Consider the following 25,924-nt stretch of genomic DNA (forward strand, 5'->3'; position numbering starts at 1 on the left):
CAGCACCCACGGTCATCGTCACCAGTCCAGGGAGAGGTGGTGAGCACTGTAGCTGGAGGACGGAGCTGCGGAGGACGGAGCTGTGACGGGGGGCAGGAAATGGGCCCTAGAGGAGAGCTGGGAGGCCCCTTCCTCGGGACACAAGGGCCTCACGGGAGCTGGGCCTGGGAAAACAGAGCAGCCTAGGACCCAGTAGGCTAGAGGAGGGCACGTCTGGGGCACAGAACAGCAAGGGGCAGGAGCTGCAGAGCAGGCAGGGGCAGAAGGGAAATGGGGGTGCAGGGGAAGCAGGGGCTGAGAGGTTGCACGAGAGACTGCAGTGGGAGGGAAGGGGGTGGTCGGGCTGTGTGACTCAGGCACATCGGCTCACGGACAGGCCATCTGATCTCTCCAGTGTCCCTTTCTCAGCCCCAAATCCAGGGATAAGAACTCGCTGATGATCACTGAAGAGGATTAAAGGACTGGGGGGCTGTCAGAGTCCTGGGAAAGCAGGAACGCCTGTGACATCTGGACATCCGCAGTCTCCATTAGTCCCACCCCCTTCCAGGGACCTTGGTGGGGGACACCACAGGGGTTTCTGGCAAAACCAGAGCCCAAGACTTCGTTCACACTGCCATGCTCAGTGCAACCAGCCGGAGAAAGCTTCACCCCCGCCCCACGGCCCTACATCATCTGAGGATCTGTGGGTGACCCCCTCCCAGCACCAGCAGTCCCCCACCCCCGAGCCTCCAGGAAGGGACTCAGCCTTGGGCTCAGCTGTCTGGGCTTTCTCAGAGCCTCCCTCAGCCCCTCCCCCACAGGCCTCGAGGTCAGTGCTCTGGTTACAGAAAACACAGCCAAGAATGGTGACCTGATCGCTTACAACCCAGGGCCCCGTGGCAAGGTAGCCATAGTGGCCACCTTGGGACCCAGCTTGCCTTCTGAGGCCATGTCCCTGCATAAATCTACCCTCTCCCCACGCTTTGCCCCTGGACCCCTTCAGAACACAGTCACCCTGCCTACCGCTGCACATCTCCTGTTGGCACGGGGGAGCCTGTCTAGGTCACCCAGTCCAAGCCCCTCGCTGCGGGGACGAGGAATGAGGCCGGGCAGCGATGAAGCCGCTCCAAGTCCTTGCTCCTGTGTCTCTTAGTCCCACACGAGACCCATCAGGGAAGCAAAGTCCTCTGCTCCCAAAGGCACCTGAACTCCCCCTGGGCTCCCCCCACGCCCACGGGGTCCCGAACCTGGACAGGGCACAGATGGCCCCACACCCCTGCTGTCCTCCTGTGCGCAGGCCCGCGGGCCATAGGTGTGCAGTTTGCTGGCACATGGGGCCCGCAGGAGGCGAAGTGAACAAAGTGAGTGCCCCCACCCTGCCCCGCGGCTTGCTCCGGCGTCCCCATGTACCCCACAGAGGCACGGCCGCGTTGGACACCCCCAAGCCCCTGCTCGACTGCATGCCGCCACGGGAAAGGGCCTCCCTGATCCACCCTGGAACAGTCAGGAAAGAGGCAGGTCCCCAGGAGGCCGCTTGTGGACAAGAATTGTAATACACAGAGCGGTCACTAGCCACCCGGAGCCTCGGACCGAGAGTGGAGAAACAGGGAACCACACCGACAATGATGGGAGGATTTCAGCCCAGCGGACTAACGGCAAACTTCCAGAAGGACTCCAGAATCCAGCAAGAGGGGTGGAAGGTCCGTCCCAGACCATCTGGGCCACGGGGACACAGACAACAACACCGACGCTGGGGAGGCTCGGGTGGCAAAAAAAACCTGTGAGCCGAGGCAGGTCAGGGAGGTCGTCCAGACTGACCTAGCGGCGGGCGACTGGGACGGGAAGGCCCTGGCTCCGGTGTTACTGCCATCAGTGCTCAGGGGCGGTGGCGGCCACACCTCCTTGGGAGGCACTAACTCGTCTCCTCCGAGAGCCACCTCCAGTCTGCCGTCTGCTCTGCGGGTAATAAGGCCCCGGCCGGGCCATGCTTGCTCCCCAGGGACGTCCGCGGCGGCCCCTCTCCGCTCTGCAGTGGGCCCGGGCTGGCCCAGCTACCAGAGCTCCTTGGAGTCCCAGCGGCCGGGAAAGCGGTGCAGCCTCATGTCTTCCTTCTGGATGTGCTCGTAACAGGACTGGTGGGAAAGAGGCGAGGCTGAGGGGGAGCTGGCCTGTCCGCCCCTGGCCCCGTGCGAAGACGGCCCGATACTGGGATGCAACCATCTCCCTGGCCTGGACCACCCCGACTCCAATTCCGCCTCTGCCATGGTCTGCAAGGAAGGGGGCCTCCCCTCTCCTGTTATGCTCAGGGAGGCAGCCTGGAACATGCCGGGGGTCCCAAAGGGCTGGGATGAAGTAGGGAGCCCTTCCCCAGCCCCTTTAATAAGGGCAGGACCAGGAACCCTGTGGGGCCCTCCCCACAGAAGCACATACGAGCAGTGAATCTGGGGTCATCCCCACAAGAGTGTCCCGGGTAGGGAAGGCGTCTGCCCCATGGGTCAGAGTATTTTTGCCTCTGTCCAAGAGCTCGGTCCCTCACCTCCAGGGCTGTGAGCAAGAAGTCATACAAGCCTCCCGTGTGGATAGGGTCCATCATGTCACGAATCAGGTGGATCTCGGCTCCCAGGTGCTGGATTCTGGAGAACACCCAGCCCCACAGTGAGAGGGAGAAGGGGGCCCAACAGCGACAGGTGCCAAGCAACCGGGGAAGGAGCCCTAGCCCAGATGGCTGGCCCTCTGGGCTGCAGTCCCCGCTCTGCTCCTGGCCCCCACGGGACCCTAGGTGGGGTTTCTCTGCGGATGGGATGGGGTCCTCCCATCCCATAGCTGACCCCTAGCACCCCCACCCCCCGGCTGGGGCTCACCGGGCACGTGACACCACATAGATAAGCAGCGGCAACAGGTCGTCCATGGGCAGCTTGTGCTCCTGGCCCAGCACACGCGACACAGTGGCCTCAATCTCCCCATATGTCTTCTCCAGCACCTCCAGCTTTTCCCGGGGATCCATCGTAGTGCTGTGGCAGGGGCCCTCAGGTTCAGCCCCAACCAGGGGCCCCCACAGTCCTGTCCCCCCACCCCCCACCCTGCCCAGGGTGTGAACTCACATGATCTTCTGCAGACACTCAGTGGCTGACAGGAAGCACTTGTCCCTGACCAGGGAGAGTCTCTACAGTGGTGGGGGCGGGCAGGGGGAACAGACAATGAGGTCAGAGTCCCCCCAGCCCTGTCACCCCCTCCCTCCCAGAGTCAGAGCTCTCGCCACTCCATCACTGGTTCCAGGACAGCCCTGCCCCGAGGATTGAGTGATCCAGGGCAAGTCACAGCTCTACCGTGAGCCTCAGTTTACTCAACTGTAAAGTGGGATAATGGTCTCCAGGGGGTTGGGAAGGAAGATAACGATCCCAATGGCCAGTGGAAGCCACTGGGGGTGGGTCCCTAAGTCAGCGGCTCTCAACCCAAGGACTTGTTGAAACACAGAGTTCAGGTCCACTCTAGAGTTTGACTCCGTATGTCTGGGTTGGGGTTGGGGGCAGTCTAAGAATCTGTTCTGGAACACGGCAGGGATGTCCATTATCACCACTGCTATTCAACATAGTACTAGAAGTCCTAGCCTCAGCAATCAGACAACAAAAAGAAATTAAAGGCATCCAAATTGGTAAAGAAGAAGTCAAACTATCACTCTTCGCAGATGATATGATACTATATGTGGAAAACCCAAAAGACTCCACTCCAAAACTGCTAGAACTTGTACAGGAATTCAGTAAAGTGTCAGGATATAAAATCAATGCACAGAAATCAGTTGCATTTCTGTACACCAACAACAAGACTGAAGAAAGAGAAATTAAGGAGTCAATCCCATTTACAATTGTACCCAAAACTATAAGATACCTAGGAATAAACCTAACCAAAGAGACTAAGAATCTATACACAGAAAATTATAAAATACTCATGAAAGAAATTGAGGAAGACACAAAAAAATGGAAAAATGTTCCATGCTCCTGGATTGGAAGAATAAATATTGTGAAAATGTCTATGCTACCTAAAGCAATCTACACATTTAATGCAATCCCTATCAAAATACCATCCATTTTTTTTAAAGAAATGGAACAAATAATCCTAAAATTTATATGGAACCAGAAAAGACCTCGAATAGCCAAAGGAATATTGAAAAAGAAAGCCAAAGTTGGTGGCATCACAATTCCGGACTTCAAGCTCTATTACAAAGCTGTCATCATCAAGACAGCATGGTACTGGCACAAAAACAGACACATAGATCAGTGGAACAGAATAGAGAGCCCAGAAATCGACCCTCAACTCTATGGTCAACTCATCTTCGACAAAGCAGGAAAGAATGTCCAATGGAAAAAAGACAGCCTCTTTAATAAATGGTGCTGGGAAAATTGGACAGCCACATGCAGAAAAATGCAATTGGACCACTTCCTTGCACCACACATGAAAATAGACTCCAAATGGATGAAGGACCTCAATGTGAGAAAGGAATCCATCAAAATCCTTGAGGAGAATGCAGGCAGCAACCTCTTCGACCTCAGCCGTAGCAACATCTTCCTAGGAACAACGGCAAAGGCAAGGGAAGCAAGGGCAAAAATGAACTATTGGGATTTCATCAAGATCAAAAGCTTTTGCACAGCAAAGGAAACAGTTAACAAAACCAAAAGACAACTGACAGAATGGGAGAAGATATTTGCAAACGACATATCAGATAAAGGGCTAGTATCCAAAATCTATAAGGAACTTAGCAAACTCAACACCCAAAGAACAAACAATCCAATCAAGAAATGGGCAGAGGACATGAACAGACATTTCTGCAAAGAAGACATCCAGATGGCCAACAGATACATGAAAAAGTCGGCATCAGGGAAATACAAATCAAAACCACAATGAGATATCACCTCACACCAGTCAGAATGGCTAAAATTAACAAGTCAGGAAATGACAGATGCTGGAGAGGATGTGGAGAAAGGGGAACCCTCCTCCACTGTTGGTGGGAATGCAAGCTGGTGCAACCACTCTGGAAAACAGCATGGAGGTTCCTCAAAATGTTGAAAATAGAACTACCCTATGACCCAGCAATTGCACTACTGGGTATTTACCCTAAAGATACAAACATAGTGATCCGAAGGGGCACGTGTACCCGAATGTTTATAGCAGCAATGTCTACAATAGCCAGACTATGGAAAGAACCTAGATGTCCATCAACAGATGAATGGATCAAGAAGATGTGGTATATATACACAATGGAATACTATGCAGCCATCAAAAGAAATGAAATCTTGCCATTTGCGACGACGTGGATGGAACTAGAGCGTATCATGCTTAGTGAAATAAGTCAATCGGAGAAAGACAACTATCATATGATCTCCCTGATATGAGGACATGGAGAAGCAACATGGGGGGCTAGGGGGATAGGAGAAGAATAAATGAAACAAGATGGGATCGGGAGGGAGACAAACCATAAATGACTCTTAATCTCACAAAACAAACTGGGGGTTGCTGGGGGGAGGTGGGATTGGGAGAGGGGGAGGGGGCTATGGACATTGGGGAGGGTATGTGCTATCGTGAGTGCTGTGAAGTGTGTAAACCTGGCGATTCACAGACCTGTACCCCTGGGGATAAAAATACATTATATGTTTATTAAAAAAAAAAAAATTTGGAAGGGGAGGCGAACCATAAGAGACTATGGACTCTGAAAAACAACCTGAGGGTTTTGAAGGGTCAGGGGTGGGAGGTTGGGGGAACAGGTGGTGGGTAATGGGGAGGGCACGTTTTGCATGGAGCACTGGGTGTGGTGCAAAAAGAATGAATACTGTTATGCTGAAAAAATAAATAAAATGGAAAAAAAAAAAAAGAATCTGCTGTTCTAACAGCTTCCCAGCTGCTGCTGGCCCGGCACGCACACCTGGAGGGGCACCACCTGGTGTGTAGTGGCCACCGCCCCCTCCCAACACTCTCACGAGGGAGCACCAACCCCGCAGCAGGGAGTACTCTCACCCGTGTGGGAACTGAGGCTCAGAGACAAATACTCTGCCCACAGCCGTACAACCATACAGCCAGGAAGAGGAGCGGAGCCTGGGTCTGCACCTGCTCAAGGGGGTGCCAGCGGCCGCCCCCACACCCACACAGGAGATCAGAACAACCCAGAAAGGTGGGTGTCCCCCACACCTGTTGGCCAGCACTGCCTGGGCCCCTCTGTAGCAGGAAGGTGGAGGGTGAGCAGACTCTGCGGGCCCCACTCAATGCTCAGGCCTCCCCCTAACTGGGGCAGGTAACGGACCCACCTTCTCACCTGATTGGTTGTCAGCGTGAGGTCCTTGAGGGGCCACAGGTGCCTGAAATGAAACGAGAGTGACACAGAGTCTTTACGAGGAGGAGGGGGCAGGGTCTGAGGTCAGGGGGTACCTTCCCTGTATACCATGTCCCCCAGCAGGGCTGAGCACAGGACAGGGGTCCACAGTGGCCTCTCTGAGCGCTTACATGGAGGCCGGGACAAGGGAAGGATGGGAGATTCCTGGAGAAGACAGTGCCCCAAAATTTAGAGAGGGGTGAGAGGCAGCACTGCAGGCCAAGGGACCCTGTGAGCAAGGGCTTGGGCTGGAGAATAACAGTGGAAGAGACTGTTCTGGAGGCTTTGTGAGCTGAGACAGGCTGGTGAATGGGGAGGGACATGGGTACCACGCGACACAGCACAGGGCAGGGACTTGCGGAGACAACAGAGCGGAGAGGCGAGCGTGGAGGAAGCAGCAGAGGCAGCAGGAGGAGGTGGGGAGGAGGGGACACTCGGGAAGCTGCTGGTACCGGCGCTCTGGGCTGGTGGCTATTCAGTTGCAGGAGACATTCACGATGCAAGGGGAAATGGGAGCTTCAGCGTGGGTGGGTGGGAAACATCACAGCTGTGTGACAAGGGAAACTGGGGGTGGGGGGAGAGAGAGCACCCATGCCCTCTGTCGGGCAGGTGGTCACTCATAGCGTCAGGAGATCAGAAGGGGCACTGAGGAGAAAGGATGTTTTAGCAACTGAGGGTAAAAGGGACTTGCTCCCAGAACAGTCCTTAGTTTCCCCTTGAGGAGCTCCCCTCACCCACTCTCAGTCCAGTTGCTGGGAACAGGACACCTCACTCCAGCCCCTGTAGTAGATATGGAAGTAGACTGGCCTCTGTGGGCCACTGACAGCATTTAGGGACAGGCTCACACACCAAGACAAGACAGTGAGAGACTTCAGGGGCCCTGCTGGAGCTGTTACGAAGGGGACACAGGTTCCCTGGGGCACAGTGGAGGACGGAGCTGGTGGAGTATAAGCCTTGAGTGGCTGGTACAATGTTGGGCACCATAAATGGGAGCCAGAGATACATCAAGAGAAAAAGAGAAGTTGCTTCCCTTCACTAGGTAGTTAAGCAGCTAGATCCAGTCACACCTGAAGCTAGACACACTAGCATAAAGCTAGAACTGCATGGGTATGTGAGCCAATGAACACCATGCCCTTTTCTGCTGAAGACCGTTGAACTCTGTGTGTACCCTCTGTGCACACGGGCCCTGGCAAACATGGCAAGGAGGGAAGGCTTACTTCTGCACGTCCAGGAACTCGAGCAGCTTGGTGTCAGGGAAGAGGCTCAGGTTGGCAATGCCCTGGCTGTAGAGACTGTCCTCCGACTCGTGGAGAAGCAGGTAGAGAGTGAAGAGCTCCGAGTAGAAGCTGGGCAGCATAAGGGGCAGCACGAGGCCATACACCTGCAGGTCCCTGAGTGACAGCGGCAGAACAGGTTGGGGCCGGCAGGGCGGGCCCCGGGGGGAGGGATCCCTATTTGGGCTGCCCCTCAAAAAGCCCACAGAGCTCCTTGTCCCACAGCAAACAGTGTCCCTGCCTCCTCCATTCCCTAGAAAATGCTTCCAAAGTCCATTCTCAGTGATTCACAACCTTGGTTGAAATCCATGGCCCCGGAACCTCTCGTTGGATGCCGAGAACCGCTATGGCGGCTGAGGCAGGATTTGATCCACATGTGATCGAAAGCAAAGCCCAGGCCCCGGCTAGACAAGGGACCTGCAGCAAAGCACTCGGCAGCCACGCCATGCTGGTCCAGGGCTGCCTCCTCATTTTCTGGGCTTCCTAGCACTCCATGGGGGATGTTCTACCTAACGTCTAACCCCTTCTCCCATGTCTCCGGCAATGCAGCCATAGGCCTCCCTGATCGGGATCTCCGGGCCCGAAATTGGAAGGCAAACTATAAGGTCTGGTCTTGGGGGACGGAAAGAGACAGATTTAATGATGCACTTGACTCCCGCTCTGTGTGGCCTCAGGCTCGGCCCCAGCCAGGCCTCAGCTTCCCCATCTGCGTGTAGTGGGGAGAGGGCGCCTGGGGCAGTGGCTCACCCTCTGGGCACCATAGAGAGGAGGCTGGGACAGGAACTTTCCAACAGAGATGCACCTGCTACCTCGCGGCGGGGGCCCTGCCCACGTGACCCAATGACGAGGTCATGGGGCATTCCGATCCTCAGATGCTAAACAAACAACGGTCAGTAGCATGAACCCCCAACACTTCCCCAGAAGCACCCCAATGCCCCAAGGGAGGCTCCAGGAGCGAACATGGGCAGCCTCTCTGGTCCTGAGCCTGGCTACCCCCAGGACGGGTACCCTGAAGACCCCACGGGAGCGGTCACCTTGCCTCTGGATCCTCGTCCTCCTCTGGAGCCTGGCCCTTGCGCCGTAAGGCCACCTGCAGCAGACCCCTGCAAACGGATGACATGGACCACAGAGCTGCCGCTTCCCACAGAGCCCGAGTCACCAAAGCCCAGGGCGGCAAGCTCCGCCCCCCAGAGCCACCTCCCAGACCCCTGTAGTTAGGAGGCTGGGAGCACAGGACCTCAGCCCCAGAGTGCTGGAACTGCAGCATTTGAGGCCCCCATTTGTAGTAACAGACAGGGTCTCGGCTCAGCCCAGACTGGAGATGGGGTGTGAGTCCAGCGGGAGGCTCAGCCCGCGGAGACTGAGAGCTCCCCTGGGGTCACGGGTCAGCCCAGCGCCTGGTCTAGGCTTGGACTCTGGCTACAGGCAGTCCTTGCTATAACCTCCTACCTTCTAACCCCTTTGCTCGCCAGCAGAACACTGACCAACGCACTCTCTAGTTCTTTCTCGATCCAGACACACCATTCCAGCCCAGGGAGCTAGGCTGAGCACCCAACCTCGGGGAAGGGCGGAGCTGTACCTGCCTGTGCTCACAGACCGGACTGCCATTGTCCCCAGGGACCATGCAGCTCACCTGTAGGCGGCCCAGAGCTCCTGCGCATGCTGCTTCACCTCCTCCTGGGCCAGCGTCTGCAGGTGCTTGTTGGCCCCGATGCCCGCATACGTGGCCTGGAAGGTCAGCATCAGTGTTCGAAGCAGCTTGCCCAAGGGGTGCAGCGAGCTGCTCAGAGCCTGGCAGGTGCAAAGGCAATAGAGAGGTGCTCGCCGCCAGGAGCTGGACCAAAGCATGCCCCAGCAAGGCCCCCAAGGCTGCTCCCATTTCCTAGATGGGAGCACTGAGGCCCTCAGAGGAGAAGGGGTCTGTGGGCCTGGGCCATCCAGACAGCACTAGGGGCAGTGAGATGGCCTCCCTCCCCTCAGACCCCCTCCCCCAGGGCCCTCACCTTCCCGAGGCACTCCCGCAGGGCCCTGGGTTCCCGGTGCAGCAAGAGCTCGTCCAGGACGTCCTCCATTCTGCCTGCACAGGCTTCGGGCTGGGTCCTGGGGCACCAGGCACACACGTCTCTCACCCACCCATGGGCCCCAGCCTGCCCCCTCCAGGAAGCCTTCCGTCTAGCCCACTCGGAGCCCCACAGACGCCCGCCCTGGTCCTCTGGATTCCCCCGCAGGTGCCCCCATGTGCACGCATATGCACACACACGCGTGCGGGCAGGTGCCCCCACGCACACACGCGTACGCGCAAATGCCCTTACCTCTCGCAGCACAGGTACTCCTGGGATTTGCGCAGCTCCCTCGAGTTCTGCACATGGAAGCCCAGCCGGGCCTCCTGCTCGTCCCCAGGGCAGCCGGCACTAACGAAGTCCCGGAAGGGGCCATAGACCCCCTGCCAGCGGCTCTCCACAGGGAAGGCACCCACACCTAGCTGCCTGCGACAGAGGCAGTGGGGGGTGGGGGAAGGTAGGGATGGGGCTGTAGTGGGCAGGACCCCGTCCAGGCCCTTGGAGAGGTGGGGATATCCCGCCTGGCCCCGAGCTGGGGCCCAGGAATGGTGGGTGGCCTGGGGGGCGCTGACCTCCAAGACTTCAGGAGAAGGAGAGGCAGAGAAAGGGAGAGAGAATCTACTCCACAGTGGAGAAGAAAGGGACATACAGAGCCCTGGAAAGGAGACAGAGATCTGGAGAGCTGGAGGCCAAGTCCAGACAGCAGGTTCTTGGCCTAAGAGGGAACACGGCCCGAAGTCCAGGATCCTCCTGCCTGGAGAGCCCACGCTCCCTCCCACCACACCTGGTTCCTTCCTGAGCTTGATCCTGTCTTGACCAGCAGGCCTGGAGGTCTGGTCATGTGTGTGCCTAACAGAGCCCCGCCTTCCCGCGTCAGGTTCACAGATTTCCTACACCTGCACCCCACCCAGGCTTGGCCATGTTTCTGGGGTTTGCTGTCTACTCCCAGCTCCCGCTGTCAGGGAGAAGTATGTAAGGACCGTGGGTCTAGTAATCAACTCTACTCCCTCCCCACACCTGAAATGCTGCCTGGGACCCTCAGAAATACCACCTACCCCTCAACAGACATGGTCCAAGTCACCATCTGAACTAGTTTTCCAAGGAAGAACTCTGTCCCCATGGGGAAGAAGTCAATCCCCTTCTCAAAGACCCCATGATAGTGACAGTAAGACCACTTGGCAAGTTTCCTTCTTTACCTTGACTGCCAGGGAACTCAGAGCCAGGCTCACGCTCAGTCATCATTATCACAGGACTTACTTGTCCCTTCCCTTCCTTTAAGTTCAACTTATATTTTTATTTTCCATTTTAGTCTTGCTTATTTGTGCTGTGTTTACAAACAGCTGTGTCCCCTTCCCAGAAAAAAAAAGCAGGGTCTAAGCCAAGTCTGCATAATATTTTTCTCTGGTTTTGTAGTGTGTGAAGTTATGCCATAGCCCTTGGTCCCAGGAGTCTCTGACTCAAGGGCTGTGTGACCTGAGTCCGCTGAACTCTCCAAAGAGCGAAGAAGAAGTACAGAAAAGCTCCTCTGATAAGGCCTGAGTCCCTGGGGTGGAGACAGACAGACAGACAGACACACACACACACACACACACACACACACACTCTCTCTCTCTCTCTCTCTCTCTCTCTCTCTCTCTCTCCAGAACGCACAGGCTAGGGGCCCGGCCAGGCTCTCACCTCTTTCGGGTGCTGCTTGGATCTGGCGGGAAGGCAGCTGTGTCCAGCACACCCTGGGTATGCAGTCCTTTCCCTGCCCCGCTGCCAAAAGAGCCCTCCAGAGTGAAGCCATTGGGGAAGGTCACCTTGCCCTGCAAACCAGGGAAAGGAGGCAGGGACGCCTGTCTGTCTGTCCAGCTGCCCTTCCCTCCAATCATGACAGGCCTCGCGCCTGTCCATCCTGGGTCACAGAGGCTAGGGACTGACAGGTCGCCTTCCTACCATCCACTCCACTGGCCCCACCCTGAGGGGTTCATAATCGTCCATACCTACAGGAGCCCCCGATCAGGAGTTGTGCCAATGGCCCAGGGTCTCACCTCAAAGGTGGGAGACTGGGAGGGAGAGGGGGAGGGACTCTCAGGTCAGGGCAGGAGAACCACTACTGTGAGACTTGGGGAGGGGTGGGACACAGGGTAAGTCCAGAAGTAGGAAGAGGCCTGGGGAAGGCATGAGCTATGCTGGCCCTGGGAAGAGTAGGTCCTGCTGCCTGAGCTGTCCCATTCCGAGCACTCCTGGCCCCCCCTTTAGATCACAGTGCCCCCCAGTCATTAGGAGACTGAAACAGCCCCCACATTTCCAAAGGCCCAAGGAGGGCCCAACTGCCTTCTGCTGGGTCAGCTCGGGCAGGACTATGCAGATGGACAGTCACTCCAGGGGCCCCTGCCCAAGGCACCGATGCCGGTGGAAGGGGTGGATTCCGACTCAGGGGCCTCTCGGGAGACAGCCCAGCTACCAGCACACTGTACACCTTTGCAGAGCAAGTCCACCTGTCCCCTCTTGCCTCCCATCAGGATCGAATCACAACTCCACAGCAGGAGGGCGTCACGGTGCCCACCGGATGCCATGGAGACAAGAGAGGCCCTCCCCTACCTTCCCCACCCACTGCCTACACCCTCAGCCCTGGGTCCCAGTGGGGAGATTACAGGGTCCACCCAAGACCACCAAGACTCCTTGGTGGGAGCGGAGTGGGTCTCAGTGGTCCTCACCTTCCCCACAAGGGTCAGGTCCCTGGTGAAGGTGCCTTCATACAAGGAGTCGTCTTCAGAGAGGAGGATCCCGGGGCCCTAGGGACGGAAGCAGGAGTAGGAGCAAGGGAAGGGCCAGGAGACTGGGAGCGGGGAGGGGATGGCAGGAAGACAGGAAGTAGGCATCAACCCCGGGGGCAGAACATCCTGAGCCCTGTCACTCCTCCCAGCACTGTACTGAGGTGGGATGCCAGCCCTTGGCCCGCTGAGCACTGAGCACCAGACCCACAGACCTCATTCCTGCGTTCCTCTGAATGACTGCCTGGGACTTGGCTCCAGCTCTCTCCTGGGGGCCCTTCCTTCCCCACCGATGGCTCAGGAAGTGCTGGGCTTCTCCTCAGCCAACCCCACTCCCCGGTCACTGACCCTCGGCGACAGTGGAGCTGAACAGGCTCCCTTGTTGCACTGGCTACCAGGAAGCTCAGGGCCCAGTGGGGTATAATTTGTGTCCTACTTGAATCTTTAATGTGTCTATTCTTGTATTTTCTTCCTCCTTCAATCCTTTCCAGAACAAAGTGGAGCCCAAGCCAAAGCATAAGCCATAACAACAATAAAAATCCCCAGGCCAGAGCCTTCCTATGTGCCGAAGCACATGGCCAGGTGTGGGTGAGGCAGGAGGCGGTTGCTGGTGTGCCAGGGCTCAGGAGACCTAGGAGTGAGGCTCAGCCCTGCCACTCAGTAGAATGTGACACCAGGTAGGTTCTCTGACCTCTCTGAGCCTCACATGTGTCATTCATTCGCTGGGGACAGTGACACAATCCACAGGGTTACTGGGAGGGTCCCGTGAGATTGTACCAGGAGCTGAGCCCAGAGCTAGGCCTCCAGGCAGGGGTCTCTACATGTCTGTTGCAGAGGCAGCTGGCATCACCGTCCCCGTGCACTTCATCCTTGCTAATTTCCCTGAGTGTTTATAGTAAGTAGCGAACCTGAGTTGCTGATGGGGAAACTAAGGCCAGCGTCAGGGGCTGGCAGAACTGCATTCCTGCTGAAGCTCTGGCTTCCTCCAGCACCTAGGAACCCAGCTTCCTGTCCCACCCACCCCTGCCCAGCCTCTGCTCAACATCGGGGCCCTGAGAGCAGGGGGACTCCAGAATGCAGCACCCGTGCAGGGAGAGGGTAGCTCAGGGCACACACGGGTCACCCCACTCACCACCATCTTGTCCGCCTGGAAGGTCCCCTGGTAGCAGACACCAGCCTGTGTGACCATGACCCCCGGGCCATGGCGCTGGTCAGCCTGCCACATGCCGATATAGCGCTCCCCCCTGGAGAGGAGCCAGAGTGGGGTCAGAATCGTTCCCGGGCACCTCTGGGTGCTCTGCCGGCGTGGTTGGGGTTGGGATGGGGGTGGAGAGCAGGTAAGGAGCAATGGTATCGCCTGAACCCACTCAACTCACACACGGGGCAAGAGAGGTCAGGACCTCCAAGAGGAAAAGAGGGTGGAGGAGGAGGGAGCCTGCCTGGGGGAGGGTATCCTGGCAGGCTTCTTGGGGGTGGTGACAGGAAGGGCAGATGGAAAGCAAAGTCATGGAGGTAGGAGCCTACAACTGAAACGATGTACGAGGGGGCGTTTGGTGGTGTAGGAGGCTGGCAGGGTGCACGGGCAACCTGGCAGGGGTGAGGTCAGAGAAACAGGCAAACCTTGAATGCCAGGCTGAGGGCCCTGGGCTTTGTCTCAGGAGAGCCGGGAAGGGCTGTTGTCCTTACATGGACTAGACCAGAGCTCAGAAACTCCTCCCGGACAGCTCAAGGAGGGGCTGGACCGGGGACACTCCTTGGTCAGCGAGCTCAGGGCCCCCTCATTCTGAGCCTCAGCATCAACCAAGGTTGTGGACAGGAAGTGAGGGGTTTCAGGGGGCCTCTGGGGGGACAAATGGACCCTCTGACGACACTGCTGCACCCCGAGGCACCCCAGTCTGTGTGGGGGTCTAGCTCGAACCCTGCCCTCACCCCACAGGGGTGGCAGCAGAGTGCTCACCTGTCGCTGTCCTCCTCGATGCCATACCCACTCCGCTGGCCCTTCTCCCAGTGGCCCGTGTACCTGCAGGGCTGAGGGGCCTGTGGGGCGCTCTCGAGGACCCCAAATCCATGCCGCAGGCCTGCCCAGAAGTAGCCTTTGTACACCTCGTCGGTGCCGTACCTGCAGAGGGTCACCAAAGCTGGCCCGGCCTCCCCAAGCTCAGCCCGGGGCATGCGGCCGCCCCTCGTACCTGCCCTGCCACCCGGCCGAGGGGAACTTACTCACAGATGCCGTAGCCGCACATGCTGCCTTCCCGCCAGTGGCACTTGTAACAGTCAAACTTGTCCTCGGAAGCCTGAGGCACCAGGCGGATGCCGAAGCTGCCAGTGTGGGTATGTGGGGAGGGCCGTCAGCATCTGGCTGTCACCTTGACCCAGGACACCCCACGGCACCCCTCCATGCTGCCCCGGAGTGTCCCTGCCTCCGAGGGGCCTCCTCAGACGACGGGGAGAATCTCCTAGGTGCTCAGGAATCTTTGCTTCCCAAGGGCCTCTCTTGGGACACCCCCGTCCCTGCCCCTCACACATCCCAGGAGCACCTTCCCGCCCCAACCACACCCTCCATGGCCCGCCCCATCTCTGGGCTTTCCCTTCTGTGCACTAAGGGGAGCTGGACCAAAGGGCCTTAAGTTCCTGCCTGAGGTCTGAGAATCGAGGATGGGGCCAGGCTGGGTGGGGACGGTGGCAAGGACGAAAGCCACCCATCTGCCCACCCTCCACTCCTGCAGCAACCCCCGCCTTACCCGTGCTCCAGGCCTTGGCAAAAGCTCCCCACGTGATTCCGGCCATCTGGCCACCTCAGGGTGCCCCTGCAAGACAGTTGAGGTCCACGTGTATCAGGCCCACCCTTCAACAAACACGGGGCCCCCAGCTGACCTCCATCGCCAGCTCCCTCAGAGGCCTACGTTCCCCCCGGACCAGACTCTAAGCCCCCACCCAGCCCTCTTCTCTGACCCACAGGGGCTCTCAGCCCTTCTCGACTCCTGCCCCAGCAGCCGCCAGCACACTCACCACACCCCACAGGGAGGACTCTGGAAACATCCAGGTCCCCTTTTCCCCTTGACCAACAGGAAGGTCCCAGCTAAACTTTAAGCTTAAGTCAAACGCTAGTCAGTGGTTTCTAGCATCCTCCTCTCCTCTTCTGATGTGGCCTTGTGTTTTCTGGGTTTTGTTTGTTGTGTTTTGTTCACTTGTTTCCTCGAGCCCCTTCTGGAAGTAGGCAAGGTCTCAGAGACTAACATGCTTGTGAGCATCACCTGGGCAAGTCCCTTCTGTTTTCTGGGCCTTGGCTTTCCCAGCTGTGGCATGGGGGTCGGGGAGCGGGAGCGCAAGTTCTCCCAAAGCCCTCCTGCTTGTGGGGTCACACAGACCTGTGGCTGAAGCTGGACTCACCCTACAACCTGCCCTAAGGCCTTGGGCAAGTCATGCCAGTCTCTGGCCTCAGTTTCTGCACCTACAGAATGGGCAGTAACACTCCCCCGGCGTGTTCTTGTAAAGACTGGTGAAGACAGGAGGTCTGCAAACCATTTCCATCACCAGCTAGTGTCACGGGGACATGAAAATTATCCCTCCGCCCTCCTGAGAACAGCAACTGCAGACCTACAGCCTGTCCCATGTGCCCTGGGCTCATCACCATCATCAAGACTCCACGTGGCACAGACCTACTATGGGCCAGGTCCTGTCCGACGGCGCTTAAGACAGAATGGGAGACAAACAGAGTTGACTGATGGATGCAGGAAGGAATAGCCTTTGGTTGGTGGCCGGAGGTGATTAGGTCCTGTCCACCCTTCCGACTCCCAGGAGGAACCCCAGTCGCTCACCTGCCATGGGGCCTGCCCCAACACCACTCGCCCTCGTAGGTGGCCTGACAGAGCCGGCCCTCAGCACGGAAGGTGTATGCCACACAGCGGCAGGCGGGGGGCTCGGAGGGCTCCAGGCCCGCCCCTAGCACAGGGAAGTCCTTCTTCCCACGTAGGGCCTGGCACACAGCCTGAGTCACTTTCCACTGCCAGACCATCTGGTGGGGACAGGGGAGACACAGGAGAGGTCACTGCTGTGCCAGCGGCCCCCCTAGGAAGCCTTGTGGGGTAGCTCCAGATAGTACCCCCTCACCACCCCCGACCTATTCAGGCACTTGGGGGAACCTCCCACTGCCCCACGCAGCACCCCAGGGCCCCACATCCAGACCTGAGATCCTCTTGTGCGGTGTCAGGGTCCGCCCAGAAGGACCACACAGAACCACCGGGACCCACACAGGCCCAAATCACGGCTTCATGGGGGAAAATGCCCTGGGCTCTGTGGCATTCTGATGCCTGACCCCAGGCTGACCACCGCCGCCCTCTGACCATGACCCCAGAGGCCTGGCCACTCCCAGGGAGCCTCCAGGGTGCCATACCTGTGCCCTCCCCCGCCCCTCCTCGTGTCTCCCCTCACTCCTCTCCTCCCACCTCCCCGATTCACAGCCCACCCACACTCACCAGGTCCTGAGGGTTCTTGGAGCAAAAGGAGAGCTTGTCCTCAGGGGTGAGGAGGTGAAAGGTGCACCTAGACAGATGGAGGTGACGAGTAGGCCCCAGCTCTGTCCGGGAGGGTGTTCCGGGAGGCCCCAGCCCTGGGGTGCGGGCAGTTTCATGAGGGTGGAGGGAGAGAAGGCCTGGGGTATCATTGGAGGGGGGCTGCTCACCCGTCCTGCCCAGGATCCACCCACACCAGCTTCAGATCAAAGGTGTGGACACTGTGACCCTGGAAGAAGATGGGGCACCGGGGTCACCCAGGGCCCAGCCCAGACGCTCCCCTACTGATCTGGCCCAGGCTTGCTCCAGGCACCGACCTGCGGCCACACCACTGGGTGTCCCCTGGCTGCTCAGTCCAGCATGCCCAGCACTGAGCCTGGTCTCCATCTCCAGGGCAGCTCCTCCATCTCCCTTCCCAACTGAGGGCTGGTGGGGACCCCGGGAGCAGCCTCCCCCACCCCCCACATCCTGCTCCATCATGGCCACAGCTCGGATGCCATTGGCCCCTGCTGGAAACCTCTCAGGCTCCTACCGTTTGGGGGATGGGGACCTCGCTGCTGAGCCAGACCCCTGAGACCACTCAGACCACTCCTAGCTCCCAGGTCCCCACTCCTCGCCCCCTCCACACCAAGGTGCCATGGCCCTGCCACACTCACACCATCTCAAGCTTCCCCTAGTCCCCCTCAATCTGACCCTTGGCTCATGCTGCTCCCTCTACCTGGAAAGCTGTCCCTGCTCTGAGGGCTGATGAACATCCCTTCCTCTAAAAGATTTCATGCAGTGACCTCCTGCCTGGCCTAGGCAGGCTGATCACTGCCTCACTGCCCCAGGAGGAAAAGGGGGTCCAGGCCCAGGCCCAAAGGGCAGGAGGAGGGGGCCAGGGACAAGGGTGGGCCGGGCACAGGACATGCAAAGGTCCAGAGGTAGGAAAGGGCACAGAGCATGTAAGTGACATGCCATCAGTGTATCTGGAGCACAGACAGCGAAGTCGGGAGTGGAGGGGAGTTCAAAGTGAATCAGAACCCCAGAACCAGGTTTCAGGAGACACGGGTCTGGGCAGGTAGCCTCCCTGCCAGGCCTCAGCCTCCCTGTGTGCAGGGGAGTCCCAGACTGACATTTGGAGGGGACAGAGAAGACGGTGCTCTGGCTAACACAAGGGCAGTCTGAGTTCAGGGGGAGCTAGGCACAGTCAAGGTTACGGGCCAGGGAGCAATCCCAAACCCTCGGCCTGTGATATCCAGAATCCTAGGCACTGCTCCACGTGGCACTCTTCTCTAGAAGCCTCTTTGTGTGCCCTGAGGTTTTATCCAGCCCTCCCAGCCACCAAGAGCCACCCAGGAAGAGAACTAAGAGTTGTCCCAAGTGTCCTATTTTGCAGAGGAGAAAACCGAGGGATGTTTAGCAGGGATGCCAGTCGGCAAAGGCTGAGGCTGGGACACACCTGGAGCGGCCTTGCCCCACAGCGTCCCCCTCCTACAGGAATGACTCTACCCTCCACCCCCACCCTGGCCTGCCAGCCTCTCGGCTCCCCATCCCCTCCCCGGGAGCCCGAGTTCTCACTCACTGCCAGCTATCTCCCTCCGCTTCTCGGCCAGACCCCAGGTCCCCGCTGCAGCCCCAGGACCTCTGGTCAGTGCCCCCAAACCTGCAGCAAGACGAGGGCATCGTTGAAGAGCAGCACACGCTCTGCCCGCAGCGGGGTGACCGTCACAGTTACGTCCTGGCTGTCCTGCAGGAGTCGGCGCGCAGGGGTGCAGAGCACATCCTGGGGAGCAGAGTAGGGGGGCACGGGGCTCAGGCACCCCCCATCCCGGTGGCTGTACCTACTCCTCCGCCTGCCTCTGCCAGGCGCACCAGCCCCCCAGTCTGAGCATCTCCTGGAGGCCCCCAGCTCAGTGACAGACACCGGGGCTCCAAGGTCTGGAGGGGCAGCACAGCCTGTCTTGAAGCTTCGCTTTGACGCCCACCGCCCCTCGACCCACTGCCCCCGCTGAGCCCCCAACAACGCTCACTGGGGCTCTGCAGTCCCTGCCTCTCATTGGCAAGTCATGTCCCCTCTCCTGTTCACCTAATCGTCTACCCTGTGCCCCAGGCCTGTCACACCTCCCAGGGCATGGGGGGGGTCTTCCCCCCCAGCGGGGGCACTACATGCCGCAGCGGGCGGTGATGTCACTACGGGATCATTTGGTAGCATTAATTCTGACTCCCCTTCCCCAGAGCCAGCTCGCCAGGTGCCTAACCCCTGACCAGGGAGGTGCTCGGCAAGCGCCTGAGGACTGCTGGATGGACAGATGTCCCAGTCACTTGGTTTGGCTCCCGCTCCCACTCCCAGATGGGGAAGTGGAGGCACAGCGAGTCCAGCAGACCCCTTCCCTGATGCATCGGGCCCCAAACTCACTCTCAGCCGGCTGCTCAGGGAGTGCCAGAGAGCCTGCGTGGCCAAGGCCTGGTCCAGCGCCTGCCTCGTGAAGGACTGCAGGTTCCCAAAGAGGGTGGCTGCGCGCACCGCCAGCTCCCGAGCAGGGTGAGGCTGCGGGGACACAGAGCGGCCGGTAGTGGGGAAGACGGGGGGCTCGTCAGAGCCTCTCCCCACCCTGTGATGCTTGCCCCAGCCCTGGCTTGGCCCCAGCTGCTTGGAAGGTCTGGATCAGAAGCCGAAGTGTCTCCCTTTCTGCCTGCACAGCCCTTCCTTCGGGGCGAGGCCAGAGCGAAGGGGCTCCAGAGCACCGCTGGGCCTGGGCCAGGGGTCCTCACATCTGGTAACACGGCTCTCCATCTGCTCCTGGGTCTCTGCCGGCCCCCCCAGGGCATAGCCATGGACCTCAGGCCCCATCAACCCCCCCACCCAGGACACTGCACGATCCCCAACATGTGACTGGGTCTTAATCAAACTGAGTAAGGTGAGTCCCCAGAGCCAGGGCCCTACTTCCCTCCTCCTTTAGCTCCCCTACAAGTGACAGGCCCGGTGAGTGGTCTGTGGCCCCCCGGACACCCCTGCTACTTACCTCCGTGACGCTGTCCCCGAGGCTCAGCAGGAGGAGCACATATTGCTGCACGTGATGGGCCAGCGGCTGGCGGAGGGCCTGGGTCAGTGCGGTGCCCACTGAGGCCTCGGAGCTCACGCCCGACAGGAGCTGCCCCAGGGCCTTGCGCTGGCCCCGCCAGAACTCCCTGGGTGGATGGACAGCCACACACACCACCCTCACTCCTCTCCTCCATTCCTGAACCCACAGCCATCCCCACCCTCCAGCTGAGCCCCCAAATCCCAGGGGCAGTCCCAGACCCCAGAAGGCTCTCCCATCGGGTTAATACAGCCGCCCTATTGGAGAGTCAATGGCAGTTTCTCCGTGTGAAGGGATTGTTAAGTCCAAGCACCCACCCTGAACAGGACAGCCCCTCCTTCCCCTTCCCAGGGTCAAGTCTGGCTACTGGATGTCTGGACTGTGCTCACAGCCCCCACAGACTTCCCTCCCTCTCTTCCGGTGTGGAGCAGTGTGGAACTGTCAGAAACAGGATGAATCACGGGCTCTGACACCCGCTGCTCTGGGGAAGGGACTTCCCTGACCTTCTATCCCGGACACCCCCGTCCACACAGAGGAACCCTGCAGCGTCCCGGGCTCACCTCCTCTTCTTTGCTGCCTTCTGAAAGGCCTGCATTGCCATGCAGCTAGCGTAGGACTCGATGTACCTGCCGGCAGCACAGGAGACAGCCTGCAGGCCCAGCCCACAGCTTCGCACCCCAACCCCTGCCCTGCCAGGATCCCCGGATCCCACTCACTGATTGGCTGCAGCCCTGCCCCTGACCAGGTAATTCCACCTAGTCTTTCTTCCCTGGGGGACCCCAAGGCTCAGGTCTGGGGTCTCTGAGCCGGTGCCCGGGGGGCGGGTGTGAAGCCCAAGGCCCTGAGGCCGACCCCAGTGGAGCCCGACCCCGGACTGAACCCAGACCTTGGCCTAAGCCTGACCTAAGCCAGGTGAGCCCTCATGCCCCAGCCTTACTCCACGTGGACCTGCAGGACACGGTCAGCATCACGCAGCAACAGCAGGGACTCCAGACCCACGGCGTCTTGGTGACCCAGCCGCTCCCGCAGCGAGTGCAGGCTCTCCTCCGTCACCTCCCAGAGCCGCTGGGAGCTCTGGTGCAGCTGCTGCACGAGCCGCAGGCACTCCCTGACCTGGGCATCCGAGGGCTCTGGGGCTGGGGCAAGGTGGGGGCACAAATGCAATGTGAGGGGGGCAGCGCCCTGCAGCCCAGGAGCTGCAGCTGGGGTCCTTAGGACAGGAGAGGAAGCCGGCGTGGCACCCTGAGCTCAGCAGGGACAAGTAGGCTAGAGTGCGGGGCAGCGCCCTCAAGGAATCGGGGTGGGGGGGGGACCAATCCACCCCCTCACGAAACAGGGTCAGCACTCATGACCTAGCGATCTGAGGCAGAACCCCAGTCCCGTCAGAGGATGCTGATACCAAGTGTTCTCACTCCCATTTGAGGCTGAGAAAGCTGTGCCTCGGAAGGTCTCACAGGACAGGGCTTGGATCCCCAGGATGGTTCTGGTGTCCCCTACCCTCGCCACTGCAGAGCTGAGACTCACTGGTTTCAAGCAGGGGCTGGAGGACAAGGCTGTTGATGCGGGCGAGGGTAGCTGAGAAGACCTCCTCCAGCCGCCGCAGGGCCTCCTCCTCTGGGCTGCACATGGCCAGGGCACTGCCCTCAGGGCCTGTGAATGGGACACAAGCAAGAGTGAGGGCCCCAGCGAGAGCAGGGTCCGTGCCCTGCCTTCCGTCCGTGTGCCCAGGACCACCCATGACAGGTGTGAGCAATAGACCCAGGTGTCCTCAAAGGGGAATTTCAGGACAGGCCACTGACCCCTGCCCTGCTCTGCCCCTGGGCCCAGCTGAGGGACCTGACCAAGAAGGTGCTCCTCAAGTCCAGTTCTGGCCTAGTCATTCCCCTGCTCAAACATCCACCATGGCTCCCAAGGGCTCACAGTAACAACTAATGGCGCTCTGACCCCGCTCTCTCTCCACCCGGTCTCTTGAAACGAGGACACACTGTCAGAAGAACCCAGCCTTTTTCTCAGGCCATGACCGAGGACCCCCTGTCACCCAAGGGTGTGTAAGCAAGGAAAGGTCTAGGGGAGTAGGGAGTGGTCTCCCGCCGGAGCCATCTCGGATGGGCAAGAAATAAAGAGGAAGAGAGATGGACAAAGCATGCAGGTGGGACACCATGAGAGCAAAGGATCATGAGCCTGAGGATCCAGGCTCCGTGGGTGGCCCACCAAGAGTGGCCTAAGTGGTCACTAGAGGAGCCATGGAGGACCTCAGGGCAAGGAAGCGGTAGGACCCAGAGTCAGACTTGCAGAGATGGGCGTGATGACAGTGCCGAGCAGTGGGAGGGTGAGGTCAGCGTGGGTAACAGCTAGACCCCCGTGCCCCTCAAACCGGCTGACCCTGCTGTGCCTGGAAGAAAGAGGGAGGGGCTGCAGGGGTGGGCAGGTGGGCTTGAGCCTATGGACTTCCCACCCTGGAGTGAGGGGCCCACCATGCAGGCAGGGGATCCCCTGGGAATGCGGCTTTCTGATGAGAGGGAGGGGCAGCAAGGGGCCTGGGCTCCAAGACACCCACCCACCCACCCCCAGCCAGGCTGCAGCCTCCCAGAGACACAGCCCTCTCCCACCAGCGCTGGATGCCCTCACCAAGCAAAGTTCATCTGCCCAAATGACCTGACCAGATGTCTCAGGCGTGAGAGCCGGAGGGTTTCTTAGCCTCAGACCCTCGCACTGCCTCTCCCTGGCTCTGACACTCTGAGGTTCCGCAGTTAGCTGAGCGGGGTGGAGTGGTAGATACAATGGAAGCTTCTGGAATGGGCAGGCAACACAGACAGCCCCAAAAGGGCAAAGAGGAAGGGGTCTCATCCCTCCCAACCCGAGCCCTGTGGCACCAGAGCGCATTCAGGCCCCTGGCAAAACCTGTAACTCCCACGGCACAGGCTCTGGGGAAAGCAGGGGGGGGGCGCGGGCGCCTCAGAGCTCTGGCCAAGGGCCCAGGCCCCGACATTCCTGCCCCACCTTTCCTGCTGCTGCTGCTTCAGGAGGGCGAGGCCTCGGGAGGGACAGGCAGGAAGGGGAAGCAGCTAGACACCCAGCTGTGGCCTGCTTTCTCCCTGGGCCCCTCCGGGCCCCTGCGATAGCCCTGTAAACCCCCATGCACCCCCCCCCCAACCTGGGGCCAGGGTACAGCAAGTGGGGGCCGCCTGACCCTTCCCCATTATCTCCAGAAACAAATGGAATGGAAAGACCCTTTGGGGGCTGACTTTTCCATCCCCAGTGGGCAGCCAGTCAGTAGGGGTCTTAACTGAGAGGTGAGGACATGGGCTAAAGACAGAGGAAGAGGGTGCAGCCAGCACCCTCCGAAGCCAGCGGATAGGAACCGGATGAGGGTGAGTGTGGACCTGCTGTCAACAGCCGGAGGCTGGGAGGTCCTGAGTAGCAAGCAGCCCCACACTCACACTGATTTGGGACTCACCCCAGCCATGCCAGACCCAGGACATGGAGCTCTTTACCCCTCTCCACCTCAGACTACCCCTCTCACCCCCCTGCAGGGCTGGCAACTACCCCTCCCTACTTACCTGCCTGCACCCTTGGTCCACACCTCAGCTGCCCCCAAGGGACTCCCTGCTGACCCCCACCCACCACTGCTCAGTGCTGGTCACAGTCCAGCTTATCCAGGGCCCTGCTCCTCTCTAGGCCTCAGTCTCCTCCTCTGTGAAATGGGGGTCTGATGAGATCAGAGCTTTCAAATTATGTAAGGCCTCCCTAGAAGGGACAAACAGGTGCAGGGAGCTGCTCTGGGTGTGGAGACCTGGTCCTCTCCTTCCCTCCCTGCTCAAAGCTGCCTGGGCCCCTCAGGATGAGTCTTACAGACCCAAACTGGCAGACACGACTCTAGGACCCTTCCAGATCTGTGGCTCCAAAGGGATGTCTACCCCTAGGGAACTGAGGCACATCGCCCAGAGGAAAGGCCAGAAGTTAAGCATGCCTGGTGAGGTGGTGGGTCGGGGGAAGGCTGTAGATGAGGTTGGGGGTCTGGCCTGGTGGTGACCATGGGACCCTACTCCTGGGCTAGGGAGCTTGGGCTTCATCCTGGAGGCAACCAAGGGTGCGAGAGCAGGGAGCAGACCAGGCATGAGTGTGTTTGGGGGTGGGGGGAGGTGTTAAGCCATAACAGGAGAGGGACCCAGCAGGAGTAATCCCTGATCAAATCCCATCATACCCCCAACCCACCCGGCTGTGGTCAAGGCCATGGCCTCCTTACCCTCGCTCTCTACCCATGTTTAAGGTTCCTTAGTGGTAGGCTGCACAGGAGGTACATATGGAGAAACTGAGGCCTAGAAAGTAACTGGAGCGCCAAGACACTATCTGTAGAGCACGTGCAAGGCTCAGTCTGACCCAGGCCTCTAGCTCCCGGTCCCACCAGGCTCACCTGAGCTAGGCAGTTCAGAAAGGCTGGGCAACTTGCCTCAGGGCACACAGCAAATTCCCAGCAGGGCCCCGCCTCCTACCTCCTCAGGCAGCCTTGGTGCTCTCCGTGGGGCAGGTGAGGACAGAACTGGCTAGTCTCGGCGTGCCCAGGTGAGTCAGCTGCCCGTCCCCGTGTAGATCTAACCAGCAGCCAGACCTGCTCTCTCCCCTGCATTCCTGGCCTCTGTCCAAGTCAGGTTGCTCTCAGGCAGGGTCACCGGGACATCCCCTACCCTCTCCAAGGCCCCTTAAGCCCCTGGGCCACACCCTGTCATGGCACCCACTCTGGTATTTCCTGGTCTGGACAGGCAAGGAAGTTTTGCTTGGTGACTTTTTCCTGGGCTGCCCAGGCCCCCTAAAGCAACCAGCAAGCACAATGGTAGAGCAGAAGGGGGCTGCCCCAGGGAGGCGGCACTCAACTGCCACAGCTGACCCCTCAGTCACCACTTGGGCCTCCCCCTCCACTCCGTACCCCTTCTCTGCCCCTCCATGGCTCCCAGTTTCTCCTCCTAGACAGCCCCCCCACTCCGACGCTCTCACAGCTCTCCTGCCCCTCCCTGTCCCGGCACACGCAGTCCCCAGAGTTTTCCAAACATGGGATCCTGTTCCAGCCACCAGGCATTTGCCCATGCCGGTCTCACTGCAGGCGTCACCTCCTCCTGGCAGTCCCCCAGGTTGGGTGAGGTCCAGGGGGCGGCCCTCGCACCCCACACAGGGGTGCGGAGGCTGTCCCTGCGTTGCCCCTAAACCCAAGCCGAGTGACCACGGGGCGGGGAGGTCGAGGCTGAAGTCCGCTGGCACGGAGGGGGCCTTGGGACAATTTCGGACCGCCTCGGTGTGAGTGCCGCCTGGGGCCGAGGAGTCGTGAAGGGACGGCGACGCGCTGGCCAAGGGGGCGCTAGGCGAAGGTCCCACCTGGACTGAGGGAACGCGGAGCACAGGAGCCAGGCCACAGACGCGCGACCTCCGCCCCGCCCTTACCTGTGCGGTGCCGGTACCCCGAGCGGGGAGTGTCGCCGCGGCCGCTCGCAGCCTGCCGCCCTCACGCCGCCCCCCGCCCGCCCCGTTCCGGCGCCCGCCACGCCCCCGCCACGCCCCCGGCGCCCGCCACGCCCCTAGCCCCGCCCCGCGTCCGGGAGTTGCCAGTGGAAGTTGGAGCTGGCGCCGACCGGCCCGCGTGGCAGGAGGTGGGACGCGGCGTCGGTCCGCTCCTGCCAGAGGTCTACTCTTAGGTCCTTTACCTGGAGTTCTCCGGAGTCCGAAGGCTCCTGGGACTCTCCCTGGGAGTGAGAGAAGGGGTACTGACTCCTCCGCCCCCTGAAACACACAGGTACACCCACTCACTCACTTACTAGGCCCAGGCCAGCCTGTTTTCCCGGAGAAAGGTCTCCCAGGGTAGCAGGCAGTGTTAGGGAAGCAGCGTGGCTTTCCTGGTCCTGCCAGAGCATTCTCGGTGCACTTGCCCCTGT

At 59.7% G+C, this 25,924-nt stretch overlaps 1 protein-coding gene across 4 annotated transcripts; it reads right to left on the bottom strand.

Moving 5' to 3' along the window:
- Positions 1-997: 997 nt before the first annotated feature.
- On the bottom strand, positions 998-25,511 carry ALS2CL (ALS2 C-terminal like). 4 transcript variants are annotated; one of them, XR_006816519.1, is made up of 26 exons: positions 25,437-25,511; positions 21,528-21,653; positions 20,941-21,139; positions 20,564-20,629; positions 19,947-20,112; positions 19,340-19,471; positions 18,587-18,706; positions 17,112-17,170; positions 16,906-16,972; positions 16,249-16,445; positions 15,172-15,237; positions 14,651-14,749; positions 14,388-14,549; positions 13,563-13,674; positions 12,374-12,451; positions 11,349-11,479; positions 9,924-10,097; positions 9,615-9,711; positions 9,245-9,402; positions 8,646-8,714; positions 7,555-7,728; positions 6,273-6,323; positions 3,081-3,142; positions 2,841-2,990; positions 2,516-2,612; positions 998-2,111 (listed from the first exon to the last, which is right to left on the bottom strand). XR_006816519.1 is itself a non-coding variant. In XM_045992089.1 (26 exons), exons 2-26 carry the CDS (start codon positions 21,628-21,630, stop codon positions 2,031-2,033), a joined length of 2,862 nt encoding a protein of 953 aa, XP_045848045.1. In that variant the 5' UTR covers positions 21,631-21,653; positions 25,437-25,511; the 3' UTR covers positions 998-2,030. The 4 variants fall into 4 exon arrangements, 3 of the variants coding, with proteins under 3 accessions (XP_045848045.1, XP_045848047.1, XP_045848048.1); XM_045992089.1 differs by having other exon boundaries at positions 6,281-6,323; XM_045992091.1 differs by lacking the exon at positions 25,437-25,511 and adding an exon at positions 24,497-24,595 and having other exon boundaries at positions 6,281-6,323.
- Between the last annotated feature and the right edge of the window lie 413 nt (positions 25,512-25,924).

The sequence above is a fragment of the Meles meles genome, chromosome 20 (genome assembly GCF_922984935.1).
Source record: "Meles meles chromosome 20, mMelMel3.1 paternal haplotype, whole genome shotgun sequence".
Taxonomy (NCBI): domain Eukaryota; kingdom Metazoa; phylum Chordata; class Mammalia; order Carnivora; family Mustelidae; genus Meles; species Meles meles.